Source organism: Cannabis sativa, chromosome X (genome assembly GCF_029168945.1).
Source record: "Cannabis sativa cultivar Pink pepper isolate KNU-18-1 chromosome X, ASM2916894v1, whole genome shotgun sequence".
Lineage (NCBI taxonomy): Eukaryota > Viridiplantae > Streptophyta > Magnoliopsida > Rosales > Cannabaceae > Cannabis > Cannabis sativa.
Window position 1 is genome coordinate 6,129,166 of NC_083610.1, and position 17,761 is coordinate 6,146,926.

The window sequence follows — 17,761 nt, forward strand, 5'->3', positions numbered from 1 at the left end:
CACTTTCCCACATTATAGAGTTAAACCAATGAGAAAAGGCATCCATTTTTCTTTTTTCGAAACTAAGATTCCCGGACCAAGAAACTATAGCAATTGCTATGTAGGTATGCAGGAGAGACTCGAACCTTAGACCTAGTGAGAGCAAACCACATGCCTGACCATTTGAGCTAGGTGAGAAAAGGTATCAATGTCATATCAACAACCAGCAATTACCTATCCATTTTCTCCTTTTGGTGGGAAAATGACAGCTAAAGAAAGTCATTATCAAAATACACAGAACAACAAGAAGAAGAACAAGGACCCCTCTTCAGGTGGTAAGATGGGCCTATACATATTGAAAAATCCATGTGCAAGTACAGTTGGGGCAACTTGTTATTCCATGTTGTTATGTTAGCTTTGATTAGATATAAAAATATATGAATTGGGTTTTCAAGAAAGGTTGACACTTTGACAGATAAGTATGGTTCCTATGCATTGATTTTATACATGTTTGGTTGTCTATCTATAATGGTACCTACCCACTATATAAGTTTTTCTTTTTCTTCATATAATTTACATTGCAAAACACTTATTTGTGTTCCTACTATTGGGGAAAAATTAAGTTTCATTTAATGCTACCAAACAAGAGAAAGAGAAAGAAAAAAAGAAAGAGAGAGAGAGTTTTAAGCCGCCAAAATGGGGTTGCCTAGCCTTCTCACAAAGCTACTTGTGAAAATGAAGTGTGGGACCTTAGAAAGACTCTAACAAAAGAAATGCCAAGTTTGTAGCTAATCCATTTTAGTCATTAATGGGAAATATCCTACTTTTCTTTAATGGTAAGTAGAGAATAGTTATCAACATGTTGAGTCTCTTTTTCCCGAAATTAGGATCAAGAAACTACACCAATTGCTATGTAGGTACCCAGGAGAGACTCGAACCTCATGCTAACCATTTGAGTTACCTTGGTAAAAAAATATCGCTAATACCTAAGAGGTCTTCCTCCTAAGATAGGAACCGAGATGTCATTGCTACCGAGCAAATCTTCCTCGCAAGTTGATAAAAGGGAGTTTTTCCACATTAGTCCTTGACTGACATGGAAGCAATGTTTTGTAGTGGTGTGAAAGCTTGTAAAAAGGAATGAGGAGGAATAGTTCTTTCAAGTACCTTAGTTAAGAACTTCACTGGTAAAAACTTTAGTGAGACATAGTAGTTCATTATATAGTGTTTTTTAACAAATAATTGGACCTTATTGTGCCTCAAATGATGTCAACCAAAAAGTCTAAGTTGTTCTCAACTTATCTATATCTACTTCAATAAAGCCACTACATTGTGGGACCATCTTATCAAAGCACTTGGAAGATTCTGCTCTAGAATATTATCTTGAGTAGGTTAGTACTTTCACTAAGTGGTATCAAAAGAAAAATATGACTGTGGTGGTAATAGTGTCATCAATTTGACATAAAACAAAGTATAATGTGGTCAAAGGAGAAGGGAAAATTTAATTACTAGAACTCAAATTATATAGAAAGAGAACAACAAACAAGATTATGGCAATGAACAGTAATTTGGTCCCATAAAAATGAATTCTTTTACACATTTCAAGAACAGATGAATCACCATCAGAAATATAGGGAATAACAGTTTCGATCACCTCGAATTGTCTTTGCTCGGGTACTCGCAAAGTTGTTCCATCTGCCAGCTTTCGTGAGATGCAATGTGTTCATGAGAAGGAGCATATTGCTGCAAAATAAAAACAGACTGTGTTTAACTTTACCGAACATGTCGGTCAGCTTGAAAATGAAAAAGAACATTTGCCTGAAAGGGATGGGAGATAAGACCCCATGTGACCTTGTCTACATTTCATGCTACAACAACAACAACAACAACAACTAGGGATAAAAGATTCAAATCTCACATGGCCATTTTTACTTGTGTCAAGTTCCTTAACTAAAAATTTTATATGATTCTTACATTTACAATCAAGCAAACAAAAAAGAAAAGTTTTAATATAAGCTGAAACTATACCTCCATCTTTATCATGAGTTCTTTGGCAGTTGGAGCAGAGACAACGATTTCCCGAGCACCTGGTTTGATGAATCCCTCTTGAACACCATTGTCAAATAATGCTAGCAAAGAATTGTAATAACCATCTACATTTAGCAAACCAACCTGCATAGATAGAGTAATGCCTAGTTAAAATTTTCATTACTTGATTATAGTTTTTCAAATGATCAACGGGGAAAGAAAAGGTTACCGGTTTCTTGTGAATCCCAAGTTGAGCCCATGTAATCATCTCCAACAACTCCTCCATTGTCCCATATCCTCCTATAAGAACAATTATTTCAAATCAAATTGCTCAAAGTTTATTTCAAATTAGTAAAATCTTATTTCTCACCAGGTAGAGCAATAAACGCATCAGCTTCTCGAGCCATTGCAGCTTTTCGCTCGTGCATATCCAAAACAGTTCTTACTTCTCCAACACTTTCACCAGATATCTACCAATTTAACCACACCAATTTAAAAAATTAGCATATTTCAACTTCAAAACAACAAAATCACTTTCACATTCTTTATAAACTTTTTGGGATCTGTTTCAAAAATGCAGTACAAAAGTTTATGAAAAAAGCTTGTCACTTTGTCACACACAAGGACTTTTTTCAGGACAATTTAGAGCCATTCAATGAGGATGACAAAAGCATAGGAATAAATTAAAGAGAACAAAAAAGGGTACCTCATGAGGCATAAGAGCTTTAGGAATGACCCTGCATGTGAAACAAAACAAAAACATATTCCAACTTTGTAAAGTTACAAACTTTAATACAAAGACTGGATTTTTTTTGGTTGTTTAAGCATAAGAGAACAATCAAATCAATGATTATATAAATATATATATTATACCCAAGAACATGACAATCTCCAGCATAGACTGTTCTTGATATCAAACCCATTAACCCAACACTTCCTCCACCATACACCAAATTTATCTTCCTCTCTACCTGCAATCCACAACCATAGAAAAAAACCCTTTAAACAAAACTAATCAAAAAGAAAAAGAAAAAAATTGATGAGTAAAAAAATAAGAAAAAAGTGTTCAAATTCAAACATGTTTTTTGTACAAAGAAAGCCAAGAAAACAGTTTCAAATTCAAAATCAGAGAGCAGTGAGCAGTGATTATTTGGGATGTATATACAAACAAATATTATAATATAATAATGAATAAATAAAGATTAAAAAAAAAAAAAACCAACCATTTCATTTCCCAATTCAAGAGCAGCATCACTGAAGATTTTTCTATGACCAGAATTGCTTCCACAAAAGACACAAATCCTAGTAAACTTGCTCTTAGCTTTGCCTCCTTCCATTCCCAAAATTGATGATATTTTAATCTAATATTATAATTAACCTTATCAATCCCAAAAGCATTGAACAATATATATATAATAGACAAAAAGCAAGAACCTTTTTTTAAAGATAAAAAGTATAGAAATGGAAAGAATCAACAAAAGGGTAAGAGGAATACTATGTAAGAATCCACAAAAGACAATCTGGGTTGATCTTAAATTTGAGAATTAAGCTAAAAAAAAATCTAAATGAGAGAAAAATTGATAGTTCTTTCTTTTTTCTTTATACAAACCCAAGAATGAAGAAGCATAGGAAGCCCACATGCCTCCTTCTTCTCTAATCCAACGTCTCTTTTTGTCGGGCTTTTAAGATTTGTTAAGTGTCAATAAGCAAAAAAAATAGAATGAAAAATTAATAAAGATTGTATTTTTATTTTTTGAATAGTAATAAAGATTGGATTTTTAAGTAATAAATAAGTAAAATGCATAAGGGATTTTATTGGGTATGTCAAGTCAAGATCAAAGGTTAGAGCTTTCTACTCTTTTTATTCATAGAAATTTGGAGAAGGCAAATTGGTATAACCTTTGCTTTAGTGCAGAGATGGTAGCTCCCACTATACTTTGACTTTAATTTTTTTTAATATTATTATTATTTATTAATATTATGAGGTGTGTAGGCTACATTATCAACTATATTTTTTTATTGTATTTATTGGAGAAAGTTAAGTGAACATGGTGATAACTTGAGATTATAGTTTTTAATGAATGGAATATTTTAAGTTATAATCAATGTAATTTGGTGTGAAATGATAGATTAATTAAATTTAATCTCTACTAATATTATTAATATGGATTAAATGTTGTAGGTCTGGCTTTTTGACACTGTATGAGTTTGAGAGGCATAAACACAACTTAATATATGTTTTGAAAGCATAAGTATGACACTAGATGATGTGTTGATTGAGCTTAGATATTGAATATGAAGACACGAAAAAATACAATATAATATATCAGAATATATTACATATTAACTTGTCACATAAACTCGACCAAATTAATTCGTAAACACAATACATAAAATTCTCATTATCACTTTAGAATTATTGCCTAATTATTTCAAATTTTATTAAGCTAATTATAATTTTTATCTTTTAATTTTAATATGTACCAAATCATATTTTTTAAACTTTTCAAATCATTAAAAATATCTCGAACTATTAAGATTATTGTATTTAATAATTTTTTTTTTAATTTTACTAACGAAAGTTTAACGTAAATAAATGTTTAGGGAGGTATAATTTGGTATATATATCAAAGTTTAGGGGCACAATTTAGTACATAGACAATTATCACATTAGTAAAATTGAATAGAATTTGACAGAATGTCCTTAATTCAATAATTTTAATAGTTTGGGAAGAATTTTCAATGGCCTAAAAAAATTAGGAGACATGATTTGATACATATCAAAGTTTAGAGAGTAAAAATCTTTATTAGCCTAAAAATAAAATATAACATTTGATTTTTATTTTGCATATTTTATTAGATTATAGTTTATTTAAGATTTAAGATAGTTTTATTTTTGCATGAAATATTAAATATTTGAAAAAATATGTATTATATATAATAAGATAAGATGAGATTGCACTAAATATGTTTTTCTTTTTTCCAATATTCAATTCATTACACAATTATGAATTTCAAAATTTCAATTAAGGATGGGGCCATGTTGATTGAGTAGGTTTTAAACACTCCTAAGTCCTAACTCAAGATGATTAATGATAAAATAAACCTAAGAACCCAAATAGTGCTCACTATGTAGAGATTATTATTTTATTTTTTCATTTAATGCAATTGATTTCATAATATTATTTTTCTTTTGCCCACATTTTTTTTTTTAAGATTTTATAATATTATTTTAATGCAGTTGAGTATTCCAATTTGATACATTCTCTTCTTGCCTCTTATTTATTACAATATTTCTAAACTTTATGTAATTTTACTTTCTTATTTAATTTTTGTTCATTGTGATTATTTCTTTTGATTCCAAATCTATAAAGAGAAAAGAATCCTCAATGATGAAATATTCCTGTAAATTGAAAGGTGGTCAAAGACAAGTTCATCCCATAATTTTTTTATTTTTATTTTCAAATGATTATTATTTTAAAATATTTTATGTCTACTTTAATTTGGTTTGAAAAGGGCCTTGTTTCAATTTTTTTTGTTACTTTTAATTAGTGGATTTTTTTGTTTTTCTTTTTTGAAACAAATTTGATTAGTGGTTGTTGGTGCAAATACTTTTTTTTTTTATTTTCAATTATATAGGTTGATCTCTCCTTATAAAAATTCAAATATATATTAAGTTAATATTGTACGTATAATTTTTTTAATTAAGTAATGTTAAGTGTAATATATTTAAGTTTAATTTTTTAATTAAATAATGTATTATTTTTTATTTTAAAATAAAGTTTGAGATTTCGATTTTTGAATTTTTTATTTTTATTTTTAAATATACATAATAAATAAAAAAACATTCTATTAAAGTTAACATAAAAAACCAAAAAACTAAACCCGTTAAACTAAAAGCTCTATTACATAACTATATTTTATATAGATTATATATATATAGGTTGATCTCTTTCTTTCTCTCTCTATTTTTTTTATTATTCATCTTTTATGTTTTACAATCTATTTAGTTACATTTTTTTTCTTTTGTTACCACTAGTTAGTAGTTAGCATTTGGTTTATCTTAATTTTTTTGGTTACATTTTTTTTTCTATTTAAGATTGCTTAGTTTTTTTTTTTTTTTTTGTAAGGATTTCACTTCACTTGATTTAATGCTTATCATTGTTTTCACATATTTGTAGTTATAGACATAGACATAATTTAGTAATTTCATTTTCACATATGAGATTGGCCTTAGATAATAACAAAGTTATAGAGCTCTCTAAGAAAATAGCTTTTTTAAAAATTGCTAAGAGAAGTATGTATTTTTAAATATTGTTGGATCTCAAGGCTTAGTGGACCCTAGGCACAGGCATTGGTCGCCTTAGCCAGCCCAAGAACAATCCTCTCATCCTCACAATGGGGAGGGATAAGTTAAAAAATAATTATTTTTTGTATCTATTAATCAAAAATACCCTTATATTATATTTTATTAAAATATACCCAAATTTTAGTGGGTTGTCCAATATACCTTCATTCTCTACTTAAATCTAGCATATAATTTATATTAACTTAAAGGGTCTAATGGGGACATCATCTATAAAAGTGAGTATATCTTAAAAGATATAAAAATGGAAGTAAAAATTTAAACAAGTAAAATAATATAGATATACAATGTAATTTCTCCTAATGAGGAGGTTTTTAAGGTTCCACTTAAAAGATAAAATAATATATAATATGTATATTCAAAATAATGTTGTTTCCTCCAAAATTAGAATAATGGGCCTGGGCTAAGGCAAGTTAAGCCCGCGCTTAGGACCATCCAACCCAAGATCTTAAATATTTTCCATTTAAAATTATATATATATTTTTTAGTAATTTTCAAAAATACTACTTATTTTTCAAATACAAGGTTCAATAATTTTTTTTTCTTAAAGTCCACCCAATCTTAGGGCCTGCCTTAAATACACATAAAGTTTAAATAAATCTATATTGTGAACTAAGATGATATGTTCCATGTGTAACTTATTTTAGGTTTAATCAAAACATGGAGTTTGTAAAATGTAACTAATTTATGTGTTGTTATGATTTTTAAACAATATAATTTTTAACAAGTTTTATAGTTAAAAAAAAAAAACTACAAAGAATTTATCAAATTATACACAAAAACAACCTTGACCATCAAGATAGAATTTTCTAAGTATAGGAAGACCTAAGACATATGTCAAATTGTTTCTTTTACCTCTTTACATTTTTTTTTCACACAACCCTAACTTTAAGCCTTTCGGTTCAAATTTCAATCCTACTTGTTTTTTGTTTTTGAAGGTCATGCCAAAAAAATGAAATAAAATTAAAACAATATACCAAATATAGTAAGAAGAAAAAAAAACAAGAAATTTCTATCATCAACAGAAATCAAACATCTTTTATCTTAAACATATGTACTTGTATATATAAACTAAACCTTAGTAATGGGAAGGACAATTCCAAATACCGAAATTCATATAATCAATCCAATCTTATCCATTTCAATCCTTGCAGTTGGAATGGCCGCCGCAATAGCTATAATCAGTGGTCTATGTGGTGTTAAATATCGTAAAAAATCATCATCACCATCACCATCGTTATCTTTGTCTCCTTCATCGTCAACTAAACAAGAAAACAATGAAGACATAATATTGGATTCACCATCACCGCCACATTCTTCTTTTTTTCCTTTCTCTCATCAAGATGTAGAGCTACACGAAAATAAAGCACAAGATACTAGTTATAATAATAGAAAAGATGAGGCGTCATTTAATCCAAAGAAAGTGATGAGAGGAACGTATTCATTCAAAGAATTGAAGAAGACGATAACAGCTGGTTCATCGAGCATAAAAGTGAGAAGAAGTTTGTCTTTAATTGCTAGAGGTCGACCAGAGAGTCAAATTAAAAATGAGGATACGATAAATAGTAGTAGTAACGACGATACTACTAAGAAAAAAGGGAAGAGGAAGATGGATCATCAAGAATCGATTTGGATGAAGACAATCATTTTAGGGGAAAAGTGTAAAGTTTCAGATGAGGAAGAAGAAGCTGTGATTTATGAGCGAAAAGGAAAGAAAATCTCTGCATACCATCCTAGAACGGGGAGTTCTTTGTCCATTTCTAGGCAATCATCGTTCATTAATCAAGATCATACTCTAGTTTCTTGTTCTTCAAGATCATAAACATTATGATGCATTTCAAGTATATATGCATTTAATCTTTATTGCATTATTCTCATAACTTATTTCATTTTATTTTTAATTCTTCCATTTAATAAAAGGAAAATTGAGAAGGAAAAAGAAACTTGTATTTCATGCAAATTCATATGAACAAATTAAATGTACACGCATAACAAATAAACAAATTATACAACATGAAATTAAGTTGGGGAATATCTATCTATATGGAATGTTGTGTAAAATTAATTTTGTGAATTTTATCTCAACATGATAATTAATATGAAAAAAAAAACATTTAACATGCAACATGTACTGGTGGATAGTTTCATCAATGGAATTTTGTGTTTAGTGTGATTAAATTTATTTAAAACAAAAATAATTTTATAAACTTTGTATTTTCCACTTACATTATTATCTTTTTCATTGAATTTTATTATATATATAATAAAATAAAATTTTGAAGATAACATTAAAAATATTTTCATTTATTTTTCATTAATCAAATATAGGACATAAAAAATATTTTCATTTATTTTTCATTAATCAAATATAGGACATAAAAAAAAAATATATCTATCTATTTTTCATGAACATAAAAATCTATCTATTCTAGTTAAACTACTCTACTTTTTTTTTTTTCTCATTTTTTAATTTATATTAATTAATAAACAAATATTTCATTATCTCTCTTTAGGTTTAGTCGTGATTGTAAACAATTAATTCCTTATATGATTGGAGTCTCTTTAGTGTTTATTTATCAGTTACCAAACATTAACTCATAAATTTGTAAGAGCTTCTCATTTTCTTCAAATTGAAATTTCAAAAAAGTATTATTCCCGCTGAATTTATGTCTACGTTGTTATACAATTTATCTTCATTAACAAAAGTTATTTTCCTTTTAAAAAAAATTCAAATACTTCTCCAATTACCATTTATAAAAAGGATTTTTTTTTTCATTTTTACATTTAAAATATTTTTATAGAAATTTACATAACAATAAATCCAAAAGAGTAAAAAGTAAAAGAAATAATAAAAATATAGTGGTAATTCCCCTATAAAATTAAAATTTTAAATTAATTAATTTTTTAAAAGTATTAAAATAATGAGTAATTTGCGGCATAAATACCTAAGTTTAACTCCCAATTGCAAATAAATACCTAAGTTTAATTTTTAGCGGTAATAATACCTAAGTTATACTTTTGGAACTCTGTAGATACCTAACCGTTAAAATATTATGTCATTATCCACGTGTCATTTTTTTATTGGTATATTTTAATTAATTTTTTTTAAAAAAATAAAAATTTAATGACTTGGACCAATTAGGAATTGCCACGTGGCAATTTACTTAACAATTAACACTCAGGTACCTATAAAAGTTCCAGAATTATAACTTAAGTATTATTACCGCCAAAAATTAAACTTAGGTATTAATTTGCAACTGAAAGTTAAACTTAGGTATTTATGCCGCAAATTACTCTAAAATAATTAATTAAAACTAACATTTTTTTTATTATTTATTTATTAGTTTTTAAAACACAAGCGAAATTGTCGTTGATTTTAAAGGAAAAACCGAATATTCCGTTTCTATATTTTGTTTTCCACAAACGTTAATTTTCAGATTCTTTAATCAAAAGGCCCAGAAAAAACCCTCTTCTTCCCGCGACCCCGGAGATTCACTTCACTTTCCTCTGACCCAGTCAAAGTTCCAATCTTTATAGGTTATATCAATCAAACATCGACAAATCTCATCTTTGGGTATTTGTGATTTCGCCTCAATTTGATGGCTTTATCCCTTTTAACAAAAGGGTTTGTGTCAAATTGATCGTTCTATTGAATTTTGATCCAAAGTTCTTATTTTTAGGTTTCTCATCTGTTGTTGAAACTTAAAAAGTTGAAACCTTGAATGTATCTTATTACAATTGAAGAACAATCTTGGCTTGTGAACTTGCCCAAATTGTTTCTGGGTGTTCTCAGGCCTCTTCAATTGTCTTTTGAGCTAAAACCATTCTCTTCTTATTGTGTTAAGAGAGATAGGTGGGATCTAGTGTTGTTTTCTTTACAGGGTGGTTGATCAACAAAACTTGTCTTTTAGAATGGGTTCTACACAAAGGTCTACATTGGGGTTGGTTGATCATGGTGGTTCAACTTCAACCTCACATGAAAAGGCTTCTTCTTACATTGATAATATGCCAGTTTATGTTAAGGAATTGATTGCTGGAGGAGCTGCAGGGGCGTTTGCGAAGACGGCAGTTGCGCCATTGGAACGGATTAAGATTTTATTGCAGGTGAAATATTGGTTAAATTGTACTTTGAATGAATGTTATTGTTTGTGTTTGGTGATTAAGCTTTATGTTATTACCACTTGATCATGAGCAGAGAATAATTTGTAGATGGATGCTTTGGAATTGAGTTTTACCTTTAGTAATGGAAATTAGGAAAAGGTTTAGGGAAAGAGCATATCTAATTGTTACAAATGATTGATTTTAACCAATTGGTATTAGGTTCGAATCATACTTGAGGAGATTTGATTCATTCCGAATTAGAATTTGAAATGAAAGGATTCACTTTAATCGTTGAGAGAGTAGATACTATTGCTCATAGCATTCAGAATGATTGATTTTTGTGGTTTGCTCTCATAAGGTCTTAGGTTCGAGTCCCTCCTCGGTACCTACATAGCACTTGTTATATTTTACAGTTCCCAAAATATTGTAGAGTTAGGCCGGGATTCTAGTTTTTTTGTTTTAAGATAGATTTGTTAATGTTGCCATATGTTTAAGATGGATTTTACATTCAAAATTTTGCTTCTATTGCATCATATTTCCTCATATCACATTCTTGTGGTTTGCTCTCACTAGGTCTTAAGTTCGAGTCCCTCCTCGGGTACCTACATCGCATTTGTTATAGTTTCCTCATGCCCAAATATTGTAGGGTTAGGTGGGGATCCTAATTTTTTATTTTTTTTCAAAAAAGAACAAATTATTTTTCTTAGTTAATTACAATGATTTGTTAATGTTGTCATATGTTTAAGATGGATTTTACATACAAAATTTTGCTTGTATTTTTCTCTTGTAGACAAGGACAAATGGGTTCCAATCTCTTGGGGTGCATCAATCTTTGAAGAAGTTATTAAAGCATGAAGGTGTTAAGGGATTCTATAAGTAAGTTTGTTATTAATTTGTATAATTTCCTTATCTTTTGTTATATATTTTAAATGTCATTCAAGAATTTTCCATGTGTTATGTTTGTTCTTCAGGGGAAATGGTGCTAGTGTTATTCGTATAGTTCCTTATGCAGCCTTACATTACATGACCTATGAGCAATATAGGTCTTGGATTCTGAATCATTATCCCATTTTAGGATCAGGGACTCATATCGATCTCTTAGCCGGTGCAGCATCGGGAGGAACAGCTGTTTTGTGCACATATCCCTTGGACCTCGCTCGTACAAGACTCGCTTACCAGGTTAGACTTAGACTTATTTAGTTAGATTTCAGTATAGTATTTGGCTGTAAATATTGAAGTGGCAATGAAAGTTTATTTGAGGCTGATATGATTGTTTTTCGGGTTGTGAATTCTCAAATCTTAGAACAATTTATAGCTCAATTTTTTTCAAGTAGTTATTTCTTAATTTGGTAACTATTTTTATCCTCAAGGGATGATCTAGTTGTTGTAAGGAGTATTGATAGGCATTTATTTCAGAGCGTTTTGTAAAAATAGCCTTCATGAAATTTTTTATTAGTAACATAATTTTCTGAAAATTTTTATTAACAAAATAACCATGTTTGGTTGCACGAGCGATCAAAAGTTACACTATACAATTTCAAGTTCTTAGTTTGGTAAATTTCCCTTTCGTTCCAAGGTTCGAATTCCCAGAGTCTCAAAAATCTCAGGGGCCAATGGGAGATCGTCTTGGTAACTGCAAGGGCCAAGTCTTTTATCTATGGTTTTCCCGTCTGTTGTACTCTTTCCATTTTGGTAGTTTGGTTGTCCATTCTCATTATATACTCTTTTTTGTTTATCATTTCGATTAAATTCGTTATGGCTATGTAGGTTGTGGACACTAGAGGAAGCTTAGAGTATGGTACAAAGGGTTTTCAATCTCAAACTGCTTACAAAGGCATAAAAGATGTGCTTTTCAGCGTTTACAAAGAAGGGGGAGCCCGTGGCCTGTACAGAGGTGTTGGTACGTGTGTTTTTACATATTCTCTTCTTATTTGATACCAAATATTATATAATGCTCTTCTGATTCTAGTTTTTATGTTGAATAGGTCCAACACTCATTGGAATCCTCCCTTATGCCGGTTTGAAGTTTTACATATACGAAGAGCTTAAGGGGCATGTTCCACAAGATTACGAGAACTCCATCACTATGCGCCTTTCTTGTGGCGCTTTAGCTGGATTATTCGGACAGACTTTCACTTACCCGTTAGATGTTGTTAGGAGGCAAATGCAGGTATTGTCACATTTCGAAAACTCACTCCTTTTTATTAGATGAATTTGTTGGGCTAATGAAGAGCATTATATTAGAATCATTGTTAAGTCTATAAATTAGAGATTTATACTCAGCTCATCTTTATCCAGCAAATTTGAGCCATGGCCACAGCAAGAGGCAGATGATAAACTGATTTGAAGTTGTTTCTTCTGTTGGCGCTGAGGTCATGATAAACTATGATGATAAAATTAATAGAAGTTTATAAAGAAAGTAGGATTTCGAGTTTTAATCATTAGCTTTTGGATTCAATTTCAGGTTGGAAATCGATCGAAAACTACTCAAGGTGGTGATCCCGGATCCAAGAACACATTGGAAGGGCTTACCACTATTGTTCGTAAGCAAGGGTGGAGACAGTTGTTTGCAGGCTTAAGCATTAACTATATCAAGGTGATTTTTCTCGATCATAATTATAATCACTAATGTCTATAACTCAGAGTCGTTAAACCAAATAGGGGTAGCTCACATGGTCAAGCATCTTTGCTGCTTCCTTCAAATCCCCTCCTCGTGGAAATCGTAGGATTAGGCGAGAAGCCTAGTTATTTAAGATTATTTCTCGGTCATAGTCATAATCACCAATGTCCATAACTCAGAGTCCCAACAAGAGTAGCTCAAATGGTCAAACATATGATTTGCTGCTTCCTTCAAATCTCCTATGGGAATCGTAGGATTAAGCGAGAAGCCTAGTCATTTAAGATTATTTCTTGATCATAATCACAATCACTAATGTCCATAACTTAGAGTCGTTAAACCCATTAGGGGTGGCTCAAATGGTCAAACATGTGGTTTGCTATTTCCTTCAAATCTCGTGTGGGAATTGTAGGATTCGGCGAGAAGGTTAGTCATTTAAGATTATTTCTTGGTGATAATTGTAATCACTAATGTCCATAACTTAGAGTTGTTAAGCCTAACAGGGGTAGCTCAAATGGTCAAGCATGTGGTTTGCTGCTTCCTTCAAGATAAGCCTAGTCATTATAGATTATTTCAGTCATAATCACAAATGTCTATAACTTAGAGTCGTTAAACCCAACAGGGATAGCTCAAATGGTCAAACATGTGGTTTGTGCTTCCTTCAAATCCCCTCGTGGGAATCGTAGGATTAGGCGAGAAGCCTAATTATCAAAGATTATTTTGTTCATTCATTCAATACCACAAGAGAGTTAAGCTTAGTTCACCTTAGTCATGTGATTGCTTTATTTTATCTTTATGATGATTAGGTTGAAGCTCATATTTGCCATGTGATTGCTTTCTTTTTCAATTTTCTTGCTTACTTACTGATAAATCGTGCTTGTAGATTGTTCCATCGGTGGCTATCGGTTTTACTGCATACGACACAATGAAGTTTTGGCTGCGTGTTCCGCCCCGACAGAAGTCTCAACCAACTTCCTCAGCATGATTGTTCCAACAATTTTGAGTATTTGTCATAGTTCTTTATTTTGTTATAAAATAATAAAATGGTTAATAATTGGAAGATAAATTTTAGTTTTGTCCTTCTTTGGAATTCTTTATTGTGTAAATTAGTGGTGGAAATTGTCTAATTGTTCTAACTAATCCTTTAGTTAAATAGTAATGATATATATAATTAACATAGTTGATATCATATGTTATGTTTAGTTTATTTATTTATTTAATTTAATTTTTCTTCTCTGCTGTATTTATATTTTTTTGTTACTTTTATGTGATTTTTTTATTTTTTCTAATAGAATACCGTTAAATGTAAAAAAAAAAAACTTTAAACGTAAAAATGTAAAATTTTTATAAAAATTGGTATTTTATGTAATTATTCAAATATATTAAATAAATAACATATAATATTTTTAAGCAAATACTTCCATTATTTTCTAAGATGTATATTATTATTATTATTATAATTATTGTTGTTGTTGTTATTGAACATGTCACACCATGAAATTTTTAGCAACAAGGATCTTTTGGTTGAAATTTTCATTCGAGTTGATGATAGCAAATTCGTGATTCGATTTAGCAATGTCTGTATGTAGGGTTGTTTGTAAAGTATTCGATTAGATTTAATCTGCACGATACAATCCAATCTATAAAAAATGAATATTTGTATTTGTGCATATTAGATTGGATTGAAAAATTTGAAATCCACATTAATATTCGATTGAATTGGATTAATTTTTGGTTATTCATTCATTATATTATCGTTGCAAAAAGCTGCTTCACAAATATGTACAACACTACTCCTTTAACCTTCAAAGTTGATTTTCTGAGACTAAATTCAAAACTCTTTATTAATAGAATCACAAACTTTCTATTTTAGTGTTTGTATTTTATAAGAATTATTAATTAGATTTTTTATTTTGTTAAATGATAAAATAAACTTTATGTTTTCTAAAATAATATAAATAAGATCTTAAACTCAATTTTCAATAAAATTATTTTTAATATAACCAATTTGAAGGTATACGAACAGATGCAAGAAAAATATAACTAATTTTGTCATAACACATCTAGATCAGATTATTATTAAGTTTTATTTTAACAAAAAAATCAGTTTACGGTACTATTTAGTACTATTTTGAAAAATTCAGGATCTAATTTATCATTTAACAAAACAGAAAGTTCAATTGGTAAGATTTACAAAATACAGAGTCTAAAATGATATTTATCCATAATAATATTAGAAATTTTTGAAGTAGAACCCTCCTAAAGGGTCGATTTGGTAGACTTTCGGTTTATTTTGGTATTTAGAAAAACTTTTTAGCCTAATTTTTTTATGATTGTGTACGTAGTAGTTATTTATGATCATTTGTAAATTTTTAAAAAATTCTGAATAGTTAACAGTGCCGAAAATTAGATTTAAATAGTTACTTAGCACATGTATAGGAAAAAATAGTCACGCGTGCAACAAAATATGTAAATCTTATTTTCAACATTATAAATTACTTAATTTTCTTAAAAAAAATTACAAGCGATCATAAATTACTGTAACCCTACACGATCATAAAAAACATTAACTAAAATATTATTTTATATGCCAAAATAGATAAAAGTCTACCAACACTCTTTTAAAAGGTGTAATATAGACCTACTCAATATTATATATTATACATGATTAATAATATGAATTTTAATATATAAAAAATGTTAGATATTTTAATATAATGGAAGATAAATCAAGAATATACAACTCAATTGTAAAAATAATATAAAAACTAAAATAAGAGATTGATTAAATATATGTTACAAGACACATATATACACTATATACATTGCATATATACATATGAAAGGTAGAAGAAGAAGATTGATTACACAATATTATATAACATATATATAGCAAGAGAAGAATATATAATATAATACACTCACTCACAACTTTGAGTGTAGATTAGTGAGGATCACCATAATTTGAACAAGGTATTACACCTTTATCCAAAAGCTCATTTCCCCCTATCTCTAAGCACTAATGAAACTCTCATGGAAATAGCTTTAGGAATTATCAAGTCTTAGGGTTTTCTAGCAAAGTGCTTTCTTGATAGAAAACTTAATCCAAATGAGCATATTAGACTCATTTATATAGTGTTTAAGTGATCACACTTAGAATTCAAATAGATCATCTCATATAATAAGCATTAATATAATTGTAACAACTATATTTTATAATATTTGAATCCTATCATCAATTTTGTGTAACATAAAAATATGATCAACTAAAAGAAGTTACAAAAGCAATCAACTTTGTAACTCCTCTAACTCCTCTCCATCTTACAAAGTATAGGTTAAAATTTTAAGTTAAATAAATCATATCACGCAATTTATTTACCAAACACTTAATATATATTATTCATATAATAATATATTTTACCATATTTTAAACACTTAATATATATTATATAATATAACAGAAAAAATATAATTAAATTTAAAGAGTGAAAGACAAGAGTAATGTTATATATGATATGAGTCATAGTCATATAGTCATCTCCATGCAAGTTGAAATTAATATTTATTGTTTGTACCTAACACCCTAAATAGGGGGCAATCATTAATTACTATAATATTATTATGATTATGAAAACGAATCTGGCTATTTGATGACCTTTTAATTAGTAATAGTGTTGCTATAAGGCTCACGATAAGGTTATATTTGGTCGGAATGACAAAAAATATGATGAAAAGAAAAGATAGGAAAGATAGAGAATATAAAGAATGAAGAGAAAAGTAGGTCTCATCTATCTATATTGTTTGGTATTAAAAATGAAATTGGAAGGATATAGAATATAAATTAATTACTAAAATTACAACATTATCCTCTTAATATAATTATTTATTTTTTTAAGGACAAATAAAGTATTGTATATATATTTTTTTTGTCTTTTCCTCTTTTGCCAAATAAATAATTTCACTTATTTCACAATTTCTTTTTTTCACTTTTTTTTTTCATCTTACTAAATACAATGTAAGTGTCATGACTCGAACTCCAAAGGACAATCAAAAGAAAAACTTAGTATAAAGCCATGTATCTAAATAATTACACAACACACTTAATGGTATTAAAACAATATTTTTATACTTTAAAACAGTATTTTTTTTTATATATTTTTATAAAATTTCACAAAAAACTCTCGTAAAAATTAACGGATCAACTTAAATTCTAATTAAAATTTACATAGAAATTTTATAAAAAATTACCAGAGCAACTCAAATTATAAATTAAAAAAAATAATAATAATAATATATGAAACTATATATATTTGTACTTAAATTGTACAATTGTAAACTATAATGACTTTTAATATTATTAATTTTTTTTAAGTCTTCGTTCTAGTTCCAGCAAACTTCCTGTTTTTTGTTTTTTTTTTTTTTTTTTTGCACCAAGTGACTAATAAACAAACAATTTGAAGCCTTAAAAAAGTCTTGAAGATAAGTTCAAGAGACTTTTCTAAATATATTATATATATAATATTTGTATATAGAGAGATATGACATTTTTCCACAAGAGAAAAACAAAAGAAACAAAGAAAAATAAATTAATATATATTTATATCTATAAGTTGACTTGTAAAATTCAGTGTCAATAAAGACATGTTTGTGTTAGAGATTTTATTACAATGGAA

The 17,761-nt window shown here is 28.6% G+C and overlaps 3 protein-coding genes across 4 annotated transcripts; 2 read left to right on the forward strand and 1 right to left on the reverse strand.

Annotated features, from left to right (window-relative positions):
• Window positions 1-1,455: 1,455 nt before the first annotated feature.
• On the reverse strand, window positions 1,456-3,907 carry LOC115706806 (cytokinin riboside 5'-monophosphate phosphoribohydrolase LOG8). The gene is made up of 8 exons (XM_030634546.2): window positions 3,614-3,907; window positions 3,228-3,365; window positions 2,878-2,975; window positions 2,711-2,741; window positions 2,375-2,474; window positions 2,234-2,304; window positions 2,005-2,148; window positions 1,456-1,719 (listed from the first exon to the last, which is right to left on the reverse strand). The coding sequence occupies exons 1-8, from the start codon at window positions 3,629-3,631 to the stop codon at window positions 1,627-1,629; spliced, it is 693 nt and encodes a 230-aa protein (XP_030490406.1). The 5' UTR covers window positions 3,632-3,907; the 3' UTR covers window positions 1,456-1,626.
• Window positions 3,908-5,841: 1,934 nt separating this feature from the next.
• On the forward strand, window positions 5,842-9,124 carry LOC133032625 (uncharacterized). Its single transcript, XM_061106668.1, has one exon. The coding sequence runs from the start codon at window positions 7,455-7,457 to the stop codon at window positions 8,190-8,192; it is 738 nt and encodes a 245-aa protein (XP_060962651.1). The 5' UTR covers window positions 5,842-7,454; the 3' UTR covers window positions 8,193-9,124.
• Window positions 9,125-9,794: 670 nt separating this feature from the next.
• On the forward strand, window positions 9,795-14,277 carry LOC115706814 (mitochondrial carrier protein CoAc1). 2 transcript variants are annotated; one of them, XM_030634566.2, is made up of 8 exons: window positions 10,345-10,474; window positions 11,045-11,123; window positions 11,262-11,347; window positions 11,443-11,650; window positions 12,239-12,371; window positions 12,457-12,641; window positions 12,936-13,067; window positions 13,972-14,277. In XM_030634566.2, exons 4-8 carry the CDS (start codon window positions 11,495-11,497, stop codon window positions 14,071-14,073), a joined length of 708 nt encoding a protein of 235 aa, XP_030490426.2. In that variant the 5' UTR covers window positions 10,345-10,474; window positions 11,045-11,123; window positions 11,262-11,347; window positions 11,443-11,494; the 3' UTR covers window positions 14,074-14,277. The 2 variants fall into 2 exon arrangements, with proteins under 2 accessions (XP_030490418.2, XP_030490426.2); XM_030634558.2 differs by lacking the exon at window positions 11,045-11,123 and having other exon boundaries at window positions 9,795-10,474.
• The last annotated feature ends 3,484 nt before the right edge of the window (window positions 14,278-17,761 follow it).